General features: G+C 49.4%; 1 protein-coding gene across 2 annotated transcripts in view; it reads left to right on the top strand.

The window, feature by feature from the left end:
• Adcy5 (adenylate cyclase 5) overlaps positions 1 to 12,712 on the top strand; it is a 158,593-nt gene extending 145,881 nt beyond the window's left edge. Inside the window, exons 18-21 of one of the 2 annotated variants that reach the window (XM_008842955.3) lie at positions 4,512 to 4,775; positions 5,712 to 5,916; positions 8,491 to 8,615; positions 10,344 to 12,712. In XM_008842955.3, coding sequence (XP_008841177.1) covers positions 4,512 to 4,775; positions 5,712 to 5,916; positions 8,491 to 8,615; positions 10,344 to 10,472 — 723 coding nt within the window. In that variant the 3' untranslated portion in view covers positions 10,473 to 12,712. The remainder of the gene's footprint in view (positions 1 to 4,511; positions 4,776 to 5,711; positions 5,917 to 8,490; positions 8,616 to 10,343) is intronic. The other variant, XM_029568213.1, reaches the window with a different exon arrangement.
• Positions 12,713 to 14,784: the final 2,072 nt, after the last annotated feature.

Genomic DNA, 14,784 nt, shown 5'->3' with positions numbered 1-14,784 from the left:
CAGTCACTCCAGTGTCCTCCCACTCTGTCCCCTTGTCACACCTGGCCACAGGAACAGCTGATTTCCTTTTCTCCCTGACCTCATGTCCCCTTTTTAAGTCTGGTTTTGGAGTATGCATGTGTGTATGCAGGTGCATGTGTGTATGTGAGTTCATGTGTGTATGCAGGTGCATGTGTGTATGTGAGTTCATGTGTGTATGCAAGTGCATGTGTGTATGTGAGTTCATGTGTGTATGCAAGTGCATGTGTGTATGTGAGTTCATGTGTGTATGCAAGTACACATCTGTGTGTGTGTTTAAAAGCCAGAGGACAACCTGGAGCGCCATCTTCCTCAGGTGCCATCTACTTTTGTTTTTGAGACAAAGTGTCTCACTAATCAGGAACTTGTGAGTAGGCGAGGCTGGCTGGCCGGTGAGCCCCAGGGATCCACCTGTTCCCCCCGCCCCCAGTGCTGGAATTAAAACTCAGGTGACCATGTCTGGCTTTTTTTTTTAAAACATGAGTTCTAGGGATTGAATTCACGTCTTTGTGGTTGCAAGGGAAGCACTTTATGGCTGATCTATCTCCCTAACCCTGGGCAAGTTTTTAAAAATAATCTTAAATCTACAGAAGAGATGCAAGCACAGCATAAAGGGGTCCAGCAGTCCCATCTTCCTGGTTTGGTTTTGTGCTTTCTGACATGTTACCCGTCAGCTCTGGATAGTCGAGGTCCCCTGCATCATTCCATGTGCCCCCTCCCCCCCCCCCCCCCCCCCCCCGGTCGGGAACGCACAGTGACACTCTGGACACTTAATGTTATGCCAGCTATCCCAGTTCAGGCCCAAGACCCTCTCCAGGAACACGATGCATTTAGCTGTCTTGTCTCACCTGCCTTTCCTTGTCCTTCAGTCTTAACAAGTCTTAAAGAGCTTGCTAATCCATGTCCTTGTGCAGACTTGGGCCACCCCTTCTTGGAAGAGGCTGGGGAAAAAGTGCTGGGCATGGTCATGCCTATAACTGGAAAGCTTCAAGTCCCTCATCCCACCATGGTGCTGACCTTAATCACCTGTTCAAGTTGCCCTCTGCCACTTCTCTCCTATCTATATTAGATTAGCATTTATGGAAAGACATCTGATTTTGCAACAGTTTTCTGATCTTGAGCAAATCCTCACCTCCAGCCTTTGCATTCACTGATTCCTGCCTATCTCTGCCCATATAGAGATGTCAGTTAGTAGCTGAGCATGGTGGCACAGGCTTATAATCCCAGCACTTGGAGGCAGAAATGGGAGGATTGCTGCAAGTTTGAGGTCAGCCTGGTCTATATAGCAAGAACCAGGCCAGCCAGGGCTACTAGCAGGTCTCAAGCTCCATTCACCCCCCCAACACCCCCTCCCCCCAGCAAAAGAGATGTCAGCTGGTGATGCTCTGTGCCTATCTTTCCTTCTACATTTGTTAGGTGGCATTTTACTATAAGGAGGAGTCTCTGGTTTCTAATCTGCTTCTTCATTTATTTGTTTATATTGGCACCAATTCACAGCTCCTAAGCCTACAGGTTATGATCTGCCATGCTGTTTATTTTCGTGCTTTATCACCTTACATTTGGCTACTGCCCATTTCTTCAAGCTGATGAGTGTCATTTCACCCATCTCCATTCTTTGAGCATTCCTGACTTCCTGGCACAGAAAATGTCTCAGATTTTTGGGTACTTTCCTTCCTCCAAGCCAAGCTCAAAGATTCTTTCAAGGACCTCTGGTTCTTCCTAGTGGAGAACAGTGTTCAGAAACTGAGATCTGGGCACTCAGCGGCTCATCACTTCTGGGTCCTCCATGGACACAGCTAGGAACTGTGTGTCAGTGGTGACAAACGCATACAGAAATTTCTGTGTATGTACACACATGTGTCTATACCACTTCAATATGCTTATATTGTTAAAAAATTAGGAGCTCTGCCAGACATGGTGGTGCATGCTTTTAATCCCAGCACTTGGGAGGCACAGGAAGGCAGATCTCTGTGAGATTGATGTTAGCCTGGTCTACATAGTGAGTTCTAGGCCACCTGGGGCTACAGGGAGACCCTGTCTCAAACAAACAAACAAACAAACAAAAAAATCAACAAAAAACCCCAAGACAAATAAAAATTATGAATTCCTACCAGAACCTCATATTTTGATCCAGTGCCTCCCACTTCTTTCAAGTCTCCCCACTCTGTGCCTGCCACTGTTACCCAGGCAGTAAGAAGCCCACCTCCCCTTATCTTTCCTGGAGAGAGTGATATGCTTGGTGGCACCAGACCCCCATCCTCTCCCAGCCCCTTCTTCTGTCCTTCCCCTTAGTCCTTCTGTTTCCTTGTACTCCGGGGCCCCTAGTCACTTTGTTTTCTTGGGTTCTGAAGGCTTTGCATTGGAAGGGAGACCACTGAGTGTCCTTTGCCTGAGTGAGTAGGGTGGCTTGTCTCATCAGCTCCTTCCCTCTGAAGCTGTCCAACAGGTTCCTGTATTTCCTGTTCTCCTGGGCTTTGGGGAGCTGAGAGAACAACAGCCAGCAAATAGCAATAGAAAGCCACAAGTGAGCCTTACATTGAAGAAGTGATCCTCGCTCCCCACCCGTTATTGCCCTTTGTCTTTGCGCCTGTCTGCAGCCCTGGTAGGAGATCCTGTGCTGACAGAGAACTGCCTGGGATACCTCAGCCTTTCTGAAGCTCCTGTACTGGAAGCATAGCTCTGCCTGCAGCAGCCTCTCCTGGCCTGACCCTGGTCTCAGTTCTGGGGAGAGCCCACCCTGTCCCTTCCTGAAGCTTTAGCTCTATTAGGACCACTGAGAGGTTATGGGCCCCTGGTTTTCCTGTCCTGTTGTGCCTGGCCCTCGAAGCAGTTGTCCAAGTTGACAGCTGCCCAACTTGTGTTGGGGTAGTTTCCTGATGTGGTGGGAGTGCCTTGCAGGCCTAGTGGATTTGTCTCTGTCCCCTACAGTGGCTGTGCTCCAGTATTTCTGCCCCCAGCCTCCATTCCACTGTGACTGACACTTTAGGCAGGAACCCTATAGGAAGGGCATATGTCCTGCTTCTATTACCTGCTAGGTTGTCAAAGGAGCTGGCAGGCCCAGGGCCTTCAAAAGCCCGGGAATGTGGTCTGGTGGTGATGGTGCAGGGCAATTAGCAGTATGGAGCATTTTCAGAGTCAGATGGGCCACTGCCCAGATTCTTCATGGGTCAGTCCACAACAGGGATTCAGGAATTCCCACTCCAGCCTCCTCTCCAGGGCCATCTGTTCCAGAAGCAGGTATAGGTAGCTATTATTCATGGGGAGGAGACATGGTCAAAGTGCTTATTTCATAGGAGTATAAGTTTCTAGGCTGAAGGCTGGACAGGAAGTTGGTGCTTACTGTTGGACTTACCTAGCATCTCAGAGTGGCAGAGTTGGGGCTGTGTAGGGTCCCTCTGGGTCCAGGAGCTTTGCAAGTATAACATAAGTTCTCGAATCACCTTAAATGGTTCCAGAAATCACCTGGCTATGAACATGAGGAGGTCCTTGTACCTGTGGGGGTAAGAGGGTGGGGGTCCCCCAGGCCTTCTGCCTTAGGGCTCTCAGTTCCCTCAGGCTTTGGGTTCTACAGTCTTGGAAAGATGTGCCAGCTCCCTTCCTCAGACAGCCACTGCCTACAGAGAGACCAGGGTCCTGAGATATAGTCATGGCCCTACTGGGGAATCTAGTTTCTGTGAAACACATGTTTAGTTAGGAAAGCCCAGCCAAGCCGGGCTTTTAAACATCCCTGTTAGCCATCCTTTCTCTGCCTGACTCACCAACACAGTCACTCTTAGGAAGGGGACTCCTTTGTCTGCCATCAAGGGTTTGGAGACAGCTAACTCCACTCTGCAATCTCTTTGAGTGATTTCTTGCCACACCTCCATGTATGACTGCCTCTCTGCTTTGGTCCCTGATGGGCTACCACTAGCCTCAAGCAAGGGCTCTGTGCTTGAAGGTGAATGATCAAAAACTCCAAGTATGCAGACTCAGGACCCAAACTGGGCGGGGGACCAAAGTCAGTCAGTGATGTCTCCTCTCCACCCCAGCTGGCATCATTCCCCCGGCCAGCTGGTCTTGTCTAGCTCCAGAACAAGTTTTTTCTGATGAGAAGCAGAGATGGGGAGAACATGGGATGAGTCCATTGAAGGTGCTCTGGCTGGCTGCTGTTCTAAGCATTTCCTGATCTTATTAGGAAAACGCAGGGATGCAGAGTGGTGAGGGCTATTCCAGTGTGGATTTGGATCATTGCTTTTCCTGGCCCCCAGTTTCAGGGCCGGGCCTCTTGCTCCCCGTTTCCCCCATGTGTGTTCTTTGTCAGAGGCAGTGGGAGCCTCAGCCACTCATCTGTGCCTCTTTTCCCATGGCCATTTGTACTGTTTGGAGAACATGTGGAAATGGAAACTGCAGAGAGGAGGACACTTTCTGACATCCTGGGCATTGGCAAGACTTGCTCTGCCTTTTCTAAGCGGCACGGTTGTTCAGTCCCCTATCACTGGGTTCTCTGTCTGCAGGCCACGGAGGAGAAGGAAGAGATGGAGGAGCTGCAGGCCTACAACCGGAGGCTGCTCCACAACATCTTGCCCAAGGACGTGGCTGCCCACTTCTTGGCCCGTGAGCGGCGCAACGATGAACTCTACTATCAGTCTTGTGAGTGTGTGGCTGTCATGTTTGCCTCTATCGCCAACTTCTCCGAATTCTATGTGGAGCTGGAGGCCAACAATGAGGGCGTCGAGTGCCTGCGGCTGCTCAACGAGATCATCGCTGACTTTGATGAGGTGATCCTGGGGGTGGTCTCACAGGTCCCCAGGATCCCCTCCCCACATCTAGGGGTGAACAGTGGTATCAGAGGCTCTGAAGGGAAGATTCTGGCTGTGTCTCAGGTGCTGTCATAGGCCCCTGGCACATGTGACAGATCAGACAACTGAGGCCCTCACACCTTGAGTGTTCTGCCTAAGGTCATTTTACTGAAGCATCAGAGCTAGGGTCTCTGATTAAGCTCTTTGAACTAGAGCCATCAGGGCTCCAGTGCCCGAGATGGCACAGTCTCTGTGTCAAGGGCTGTCAAGGGCTTTGAGAGAGTTAGAGGAAGGAAGCCTGGGCAAGGGAGGAACAGGCATAAAAAAGGCCCTGGGCAGTAGGGGCAGAAAGAAGCCATTCCTTCGTTTATTCTTTACATCCTTGCTTAGCACCCAGCATATGCCAGCCAACAGGGACCTCTTTGTTGTATCAGGAGTGTGGGAGGCACAACCCAGTGGGACTGATACAGAGCACTTGAGGGACTGGGACTGGGTAGTGCCCCAGGGCATGCAGTGACTGGAGTTGGATGAAGATGTCCGTGAGGCTTCCAGAAAGCTGGGAATTAGGAAAAGTGTAACTCACTAGATAAAGATGAGAGTGATTCCCCTGAGTAGGAGGCATGTGAGCTCCTAAAGGTGGGGACAGCTGCCAGCCCCAGTGACCTTGTCCTTCAGGGCTCTTGGTGTGGACATGAGCAGGTAGGCCACAGACTCAGTTTTGTGGGTGAGTGTGGAAGAGGCCTAGCTCTGCCACAGAGCCACGGAGACCTCTTTCGGAGTCAGTTGCCCTGCTGTTTGAAGAGGGGACTCGAGAGGACCATGTTACTGTACTACCCATCTACCTCCCCATCCCTCTTTGTGGACCTCAGTGTCCAGGCTTGGGAGCTGACCCAGGTCTGGGTCTCTTCTGTCCAGATCATCAGCGAGGATCGATTCAGGCAGTTGGAAAAGATCAAGACCATCGGTAGCACCTACATGGCTGCCTCTGGCCTCAATGACTCCACCTATGACAAGGCAGGCAAGACCCACATCAAAGCCCTGGCTGACTTTGCTATGAAACTGATGGACCAAATGAAGTACATCAACGAGCACTCCTTCAACAACTTCCAGATGAAGATCGGTGAGGGGTCTGAGGGGTGCAGAGGGCTCTGTAGGTGCCCCCCATTCTGTAACTGTTATCTCAGTCAAGCAGCAAAGGCAAGGCAGTAGAGGCTGGCATGATAGTACACTTCCTTGCGCAAAGTTGCTGAGACAGGCACCCATCACACAGTAGAAGCATAGCCTAGTGATACTGCCTCTTCATGTTGACCTGCAGGGGAAGAGGGCAGAGCATCTGTCTGAATTCTCAACCTTGCCAGTTATTGGGAAAGCCTGACTGGGCCCAGGATAGGCCTGCCTGAAAGGCTTTGTGGGGATACTCTGTGCTGACAATCCTACCTCAGCATCCAAGTGCTGGGATTACAGATGTGAGCTACCATACCCAGCATATTTTAGCCTTGTAAAGCAGAGTAATCTTAAAGTGGGTAACTGAGTTTCGGATGTGAGCCAACTGTAGCTGCTCTGAAGCTTTGAAACCCACACACACCGGGGTGGGCAGTGGGGAGGGTGTGATGTGTCAAGATTGTATTGTTACTGTACTCCGTATTAGTTCGGTTTTGTTTTGGTTACTAAGGATTGAACTTGGGGCCTCACTTATGTCAGACAAGTGCTCTACTAACTGAGCTGTATCATCTGCTTTGGACGCCATCCTTGACAAATGTCTGTGGGATGGTTTTGAGGGACCTTGGTGGACATTCCTGTGGTATCCCGAGGCAACAGCAGGAGCCACTGCAGAGGAGTGAGGGGGATCTGAGCAGAGGTCATGGGTTGGTTTCAGATTGGTCAGGGCCACATATTTGTTCAAAAATCTTGGAAGAACTGGGTACGGTGGCATGTGTCTGTAATCTCAGCTATGCAGGAAACTGAGGCAACAGGAATACTAGAGCACAGGAGTTTGAAGCTAACTGGGCAACACAGCAAAACCCTATCTTAAAGTGACAAACACCGCCACTGCCCAAAGGGAAGGAAACCCGAACCAAAAATTCATAGTATTTTCTTTTTGTATTTCTTGGATATCTTTTCATTATCCATCCTGCTTTTTAATTTTGAAAATTAAATTAAATTATATTTATTTATTTAGTAATTTTGTGTGTGTGCATGTGGGTCCTGGGAATTGAACTCAGGCTGTCTGGCTTAGTAGCAAGTGCTTTCACCGGCTAAGTCCTATCTATGGCCCCATCTATCCCTTTATTCCAACAAGTTTCAACTCTGCAGGAGTTTAAAGAACAGTCCAGTGAAAACTCACATACATCTACACACTCACACATGCCCCCTGCTCCATCCACAAAATGTTTTCAGTATTGCAGCTCAGAGTATGCTGTTCTAGAAGGTGCAAGGTTTTCCTGCACCTCTTTTGCTTTCACTTTACGGCTGCACTATCCAAGAGAGCCAGTTCCTTTTGTAATGTGAACTTTGTCAAATGCAGTCCTCCCTTCTCTTGAGGTTTGTGGAGACAGACTATGCTTTCTGAAAGGGCAGATCTTTGTTCTAGTTAAAGGTTTCATGCATTATCAACTCCCTGGGTATATCTTAAGTCATAAATGATTCAGATGTCAAATTTTTAGAAAGTAAGAGTAATTCACAAAAAATACTGGCAATTCAATTCTCAAAACTAGCACATTAAATTGAAATATTGGGTTACTAAAAACCAATATTGTGATCATTAATGTCCCCAGGAGACATTTTGTTCTGGTCTATGTGTCGGGAATTGGGCTGTCCCTGGGCAAGCTGCCTCTTTTGCCCCCTGGGCATAGTGCTTTGAACATAGGACATGGCTACTGAAGGCCAGGCATTCGCTATAGCCAACATGCCTCTTGTGTCTGTGTGTTTACTCTGAGGTTGTTTCCCCATCTCATCCACCTACAGTAGCTTGTGTTTCTCCTGGTGTATAGTTTTGTGCACTGTCTCAACAACTGGACTAGATAAGACTGGGGATAAAGTAACAGACTATACCAGGGGATGGCTAAGTCTCCTTGAGGCTGATCCATTCCTGCAGACATAGGAATGTCTTCATGGTGGGCATGACTTTTGGAAATAGAAATTACCTGAGCTGACTGTGACCAGCGAGGTGGATAGTCCAGCATAGGGATAGCCTGTGGTGTTAAAAATCTACATGTGGCATGACAGGGCTTGGAGAGAAAAGAGACTGGGGTAGGGAAATGGGTTAGGAGCAAGGCCAATCTAAGAATGAGAAGCAGGAGGAAGAAATAAGGGGTGAGTTCACCATGTTGAGTTGATACTGGAAACATCAACATCACCAAAAGAGGGAAGATTAAGAAAGAGCACTGAGTAACGTAGAATGTCACTGGAGATCTTGAAGGGGACACTCCTGGCAGCAGACTTGTAAGGGTTGAGGTGAGGCTGCAGTAGCAGTGGATGCATGCACAAGCCCTGTTGTCTTACACTAGCAAGAATGGGTAGATACAAGTGGGAGACTGTAGGGTTAAGCCTAGGCCATTCACCAGCTGTTCATGCAAGGAGTTCATGCCAGGGATTGGGAGTAGCTGTAGTATGTTGAGAGAGGAACACTAGCAAGGACAAACAAGGTACGTGTTGGTCTTACGGTGTTGAGTATGGCTGATTTCTGTCCCCACAGGGCTCAACATTGGCCCTGTGGTGGCCGGGGTCATTGGAGCTCGCAAGCCTCAGTACGATATCTGGGGCAATACAGTGAATGTGGCCAGCCGCATGGATAGCACTGGGGTGCCTGACCGCATCCAGGTGAGTGCAAGCACACCCACCACGCGGCACTCACATGAAGGCCCCTGTCGTGCTGGTGTTAGGAGTGTTCATTGCAGTCCACCCACAATTCCCTGTTAAAAGCTCTCTTCAAATCCAAAAGTGATGGGTCAGTTGGGGATGGCATCCTAGTAGTTTGAGAAAAAGGGTTGGTTTAGGTCCTCAGTACCTTGGACAGAGTTTCAGGCTTTCTCTGAACCCCTCTACTGTGCACAGAAGGAAATTGGGTAGGGGCAGGCCTAGGTAAGCGTGCAAATCAGAAGCCAGGGCCTTCCTAACACAAGGCTGCAGAGGGATGTAGACAACTGCAGGGGGCAGGCCTTAACCAGTGGAACTCAAAGTTTTCCAGGCCTGGTTCAAGAGAACTGGATGAGGCTGCTGATCCTTTATGGTGTCTCTGCCAGCCCCAGTAGTCAAGAGGCAAGCCAGAGGTCCAGGCCCTTCCTTGTCTCTCTCTATCTATTGCAAGTTGGTGCTCATGATCCCCAGACCTGCAGCTCTTCAGCACCTTTTCTTCATTTTCCTTGGAACTTCCATGGTTCTTGTTCCATTCTGACACAAGGATGCCCTGAACTGGGCTCTCTCTGTGTACTGCCTCACCTGCAGGTTCCTGTGAGGCCATGGGAAGTCAGCATCCTTGGCCTCAGTTTTCTCAAGTGCTAACTGTACCATTTTAAAGGTCTTTTGCTATATTACACTGCTTGATGTCCCCTCACTTGTCTGCCCTGCAGTGCCTCCATGCACAGCCCCACCAGATAGACCTGGCCTGACTGAATTGTAGATGCTGTGCAAGGTGCCAGGCCTTTTCCTGCCTCTACTCCTGTGCCAAGAAGAGGGGACTGCTAGATGAGAACTAGAGGCCTGAGGAGGGGAAGTTTTGTGTGTGTGTGTGTGTGTGTGTGTGTGTGTGTGTGTGTGTGCATGCATGCATGCACGCAGAGCCTCTAATCCACACAGAGCTCAGTGTGAGTCTGTCAGCACCCCACCTTCACTAGAGTCCTACCATGCAGACTAGCTCAGCAATGTCAGGCAGTTGTGTGGCAGCACGACAGTGGAGCTCTGACAGTACTCAGGATGGCACCTGCATCATCCCATGAGGCATTGGCCATCTTGCCATCTCCCACTCCTGGCATCCTCACTTTCCACCTTCACCAGCATAGGACAGTATAATGGATGAAGCCCCAGTGAATTCTTTTCTTTGCCCCCAAAGCTAAAGCAGGGATGAGCCCAAACCTGGAGCTGAGTCCAGGCCCTGCCATTATTAACTGTGTAACCACAGGTAGGTGATGCATGCTTCCTGAGCCTGAGTGGAATAATAGTTGCTCCCTACAGAGAGATGAAATGAGACAGCATCATTCTCTGATCTGTCCTGGAGCTATACTTCAGGGCGAGTCCCTGGTCCCACCCTGGGCTCTTGGCTCTAGCAGCATCTGATTGCTCCAAAACACAGTTCTCAGACCCCATGCCACACAAGTAGCACCGAAGTGGCACATGTGAGATGCTGGTTCCGGTACCCAGCACAGGGAGGTGCTGACAACCATAGCTACCACCATTAATTTTTCTAAGCAGTTCCATGAATGAACCCTCAGTTGTCCCCAAGAGATGGAGGCAGAGGGCCTGCCCCACCCCATGTCAGGGCACATGGAGGCAGATGTACTTCACAGTTAAGGTCACTAATAGCCTGACTTCTCCCTTCCTATGTCTCCTCAGGTTACTACAGATATGTACCAGGTGCTGGCCGCCAACACATACCAGCTGGAGTGCCGGGGTGTGGTCAAAGTCAAGGGCAAGGGTGAGATGATGACCTACTTCCTCAATGGAGGGCCCCCCCTCAGTTAGCAGCTGCCACAGCAGTGCCAGCAGCCTGGCCTCCAGAGGAACGGACTGGCTTCTTTGTGCACCTTGGGCATGTGGGGCTGCGCTCCAGCCTCACAGCCCCGCTGCTGAGATTTCCACTTTGACTGAGAGGCAGCTTCTGCCTTTGCTGGCGGGCGTGGCTTCTGGTCCAGGCCCTGGGTGCCAGCATCCTGAGCACCAAGCTGACCAAAGATGTTTCCCTCGGCAGAAGATTCGGCTAGACTCGCGTTGAGCCTTGAGTTTTCTGACAGGTGCTGCTGCTGCCTGTTGGAGGCACCCTTGGAGCCTTCATCGGTGGCGTGGCATGGCGCACAGCCTGAGCAGGCCTGAGGAGAGGCCTTGGCCACAATGGATAGGCAGCTCGAAGCTGGCCTGGGGATGCCCAGGGACCTTAATGGTCTGCTTTTCCAAGCAAGCCTTTAAATTTCAGAGGCCACGCCCCCTGCTCCCTGGCGGTGCTTTGGGGCAGGAGCATTGGTTTTGGAGAGGCTTGGCCTTTCCCATCCTCTGCCCACACCTCCACACACACAGTACCCTGTGAGGGAAACAGGACTATTGACAAGGGGGAGGCAGGAGGATACCAAGCAAGGAGTGGGGGCTCTGAGCAAAAGAAAATATTTATTAAATAAAATAAAACAAGTTTTCCGTGCCCTTCTTTAGACTATGCTAGTTGTATGCGTGTAAGAGACACAAGCAAACGAAGATGCCACTGGGGAGGGAGGGCGGGGACCCCAACTTGTCTTTTTTGTATTTTTTATTCTGTATTATTGAAAACCTTGGAAATCTAAGAGAGATACCAAATTCTATATTTTGTAAATTCTCTATATTAGAAAACAGTTGTGCACAGCTGGGCATTTCTGCTCATCTGTATTATACGTATGTCAGTGTGTGTACTGGTGTACATGTGTATCATGCTGTGGAGCTGGTCCCCTGCAGGGTGCATTCCCTTCATTTCAGACTTGGCAGTTTTTGGTTTTCCTGGGCACAACCAGAGCAGGGTGTGTGTTCTTTTGGGGTATGATACATTAGATGAAGTAGGAAGACACAGGAACATAGTACTCCTTCCTTCCTGACCCCTATACACACACACATCCCATTTCCCAAGAAAATATACACAGAACAGGAAGTCAGAAGGCTCCTCTCCCATCCCAGGCTGTGTCTAAAGCAAGGGAAGTAGCCTGCACCTGCCAGGGCTGTCGTCCCCCACCCCCCACACACACCTCCCTGCCCGGAGGTGTTAGTATAAGGTTCTGACACAGAGATGGCTTCTAAGGACTCCCAGGAGCACTGCAGTGGTGGGGGCTAGAAGAAGCCCAGCCTATGTGGCCTGCTCAGCTGGCCCAGGTACAGGAAACTGTCCTTGGAGGTGACCTCTGTGACTTGGTGATGCAATATGCAGGCCCCATGTTTGAGGAAATACCTTCCACCTGCAGATACAGGAATGGGAAGACCCCAACATTGGAATTCATAGGGAAAAGCTAACAAAATTTTTGCTTTGTCTAGTTTTGGTTTTGATGGGAGGGGACAGTTAAGTATGTCGAGGGTGAAAATATTATTTTTATAACTTCTGAGGGATGCATTTGGAAAATGATATTCTACCACAGAGATACACTTAAACAGCATCTTATGGTTTGTACCCAAATCTTTTCATTGCTTCTCAGGGCCGAATTATTCTCCCTTCCAACAAGAGCTTAAGGATGAGGTGGCAGCTACGTGCCAACTGCTGAAGTGGTAGTTACTTTGATGTCCCATCCTTCCCTCCCCATGCTCCACCTCCCACCCCAGTTTGAACACAGTCCCGAGAAGCGAGGTGTATGGACCCAAAACTGCCAGGCCTGAGCCTGTCCTGCGCTGCTGCTGCTGCTCCACTCTTTGAGTTCCGCATTGCCCCAGGCCTCTGGCACTGGGGCAGCCTCTCTCACGCATTGTTCACAAGTTCCCCGCCCTCCACATACCCCACCAAGGCTGGTGGGTTTTCATTTGCTTTCAACCCCAGTACAGTGTGTGTGCTGAGTTTACGCTGTGTTCTCCCTGCTGGCCAAGGCCCCTCCCCATCCCAGCAGTGACTGGTGACAGCGTGCAGTGCTAGCTCTTTGTTCCTTCTAAGGGATGTGTGCACTCTTTTTACTCCTGCTCTTGCAAAAACGGATACGATTATGATTTCCCATGGAAATTGAAAAGTCTATTTAAATAATTTAACTATTAAACACTTTCACTGGTAATGGTGTCCTGGTCTCATTTCTGTCTTGTGCACCTTTAGGGAAGGGTGTTTTAAAATAGGTGAGCCAAAAGGAAAACAAAAACATAGAGAAGTACATAGACCATTATAAGGATCCTAGGAGATGGGCAGGGAGGGTGAACTAATCCCACCTGCACAGCTGGTGACAACTGAGTGCCACATGGAATAGGCACTATATAAAAACACCACCTTGGGCTGGAGAGATGGCTCAGTGGTTAAGAGACTGACTGCTCTTGCAGAAGACTAGGGTCAGTTCCCAGCATCTATGTGGCAGCTAACAACTATCCATAACTCCAGTTCTAGGGGATCTGACACCTTTTTCTGATATCTGTGGGCATTGCAGGCACATGGTGCGCTAATAGACATGCAGGCAAGACACTCATACACATATAATGAAGATAAATAAAAAATAAAAACACCACCTCACTAAATCCTCCCTGCCACATTTCACTGAGAAAGAAGCTGAGGACCAGAGAGTTTATACTGTTTGCTTAAGACCACACAGTAATTAATAGGAATTTCAGAGCAGGCCTACCTGCTGTCAAAGCCCAAAAAGAGGACACATTTTTGGCAGCTGTTTGTTGGATTCATCAAATTCAGGGTTATATTTGGGTTTAAAAAATAAATCCAGAGGGCCTTGGGCAGATTGAGTTGGGCACAGATGTGAAAGGAAGAGCCTCTGAGAACGATGGGCTGGTTCACTGCAGCTGTGGTTATATACTCATGTCACAGCAGGACTGGATATCATTAGGACTTTAGATGTGCATGGGAAAGATGTATTTCTAGAGGCAGGAACTTCACTTAGAAATTTCAACCAGAAAGACCAAATGATTAAGTTCTAATTTCACGGCTGATTGGTCAAAGTGGGAACCTCAGCCCTGAAAAACTCCCACCTGCTATAGCTAGGCCTAGTCAGCCTCTGAAACCACACACACGTGCATATGATACAGAGGGACATTAAAGGGAAACAACTCCCAAACTTCTTAAACCCTTCCCATTCTGTCCCCATGCAGCAAATCCCAGAGAACATACTTGTTTCTTCCCTAAAGGGCTCTATATTTTCCCCCAAAGCACATCTGTATCTAGAAACCTAATTCATAGAACTTGCCAGAACAGATGCCACTGATACATGGGGTCAGGTTCAAGAACCACTGTCCTTGTTGCTAGCAAACAGGTTAACAGCTAACATCGTGAGGATTGGATTATAGCATCAAGTTGGCCAGGAATTAGTGGGAAGCCACAGGGACTTCATGGACTGGAGAAGCTGAAGCTAAATGTCTGTCATGAGTAGTGCTACTTTAAAACTTTCAAAGTTGCATGCCGGGTGTGGTGGCACAAGCCTTTAATCCCAGCACTTGGGAGGCAGAGGCAGGCAGATCTCTGTGAATTCAAGGCTAGCCTTGTCTACATAGTGAGTTCTAGGCTAGCTGACGCTATAGGGAGACGCTGTCTCAAAAAGACTTAAAACTTTCAAAGTTGCAAGTACATTTACAAACTTCCAAAGGCAAAGATCACCTGTGGTTTCCTTTCACATAGTGAAGTATAGGTGTTTGTCATAATGCTTCAAGGGCCACACAGTATTGATCAGCAGACCCTGAGCTTCCTAGGGCTTGCCAGCAATGCCACGCCCAGGGCAGGAAGCATTCTCAGCAGCGCCAGGCAGTCTCACCACTCCTAAGCTAGAGAACCATAACGGCAGGGACAAATGACTCCAGAAAACCACATCTTTCGGTTTGCCTAAATCAGAATGACACACTGAGAAGATAAATAATGCACAGCTCTGAGCACATTTTCTCTCTTCAGTCGTCCCCAGGGCTGGAGGCAGGTCAGGAGACCGGTGGTGCGCCTGAGACTGCTGGGATGCTGAGAGAGAAGAAGCTTGCCACTTACCTGGGTGCTTGGTGCAGTGCACCCAGGGACTGCTGAAGTCTGCAAGAAGGGGCTCACCACTCCTCAAAGTCAAAAATAAGTCAAGTGGGCTGATGACATGGCTCAGCACTTGCAGCCAAGCCAACCCTGATGAGCTGAGTTCCATCTCTGGGACCCACATGGTGG

This window comes from Nannospalax galili, unplaced genomic scaffold (genome assembly GCF_000622305.1).
Source record: "Nannospalax galili isolate Female #2095 unplaced genomic scaffold, S.galili_v1.0 scaffold18, whole genome shotgun sequence".
Taxonomy (NCBI): domain Eukaryota; kingdom Metazoa; phylum Chordata; class Mammalia; order Rodentia; family Spalacidae; genus Nannospalax; species Nannospalax galili.
Note: the sequence above shows the minus strand (reverse complement) of the source record. Positions and strands in the feature narration are given on the sequence as shown.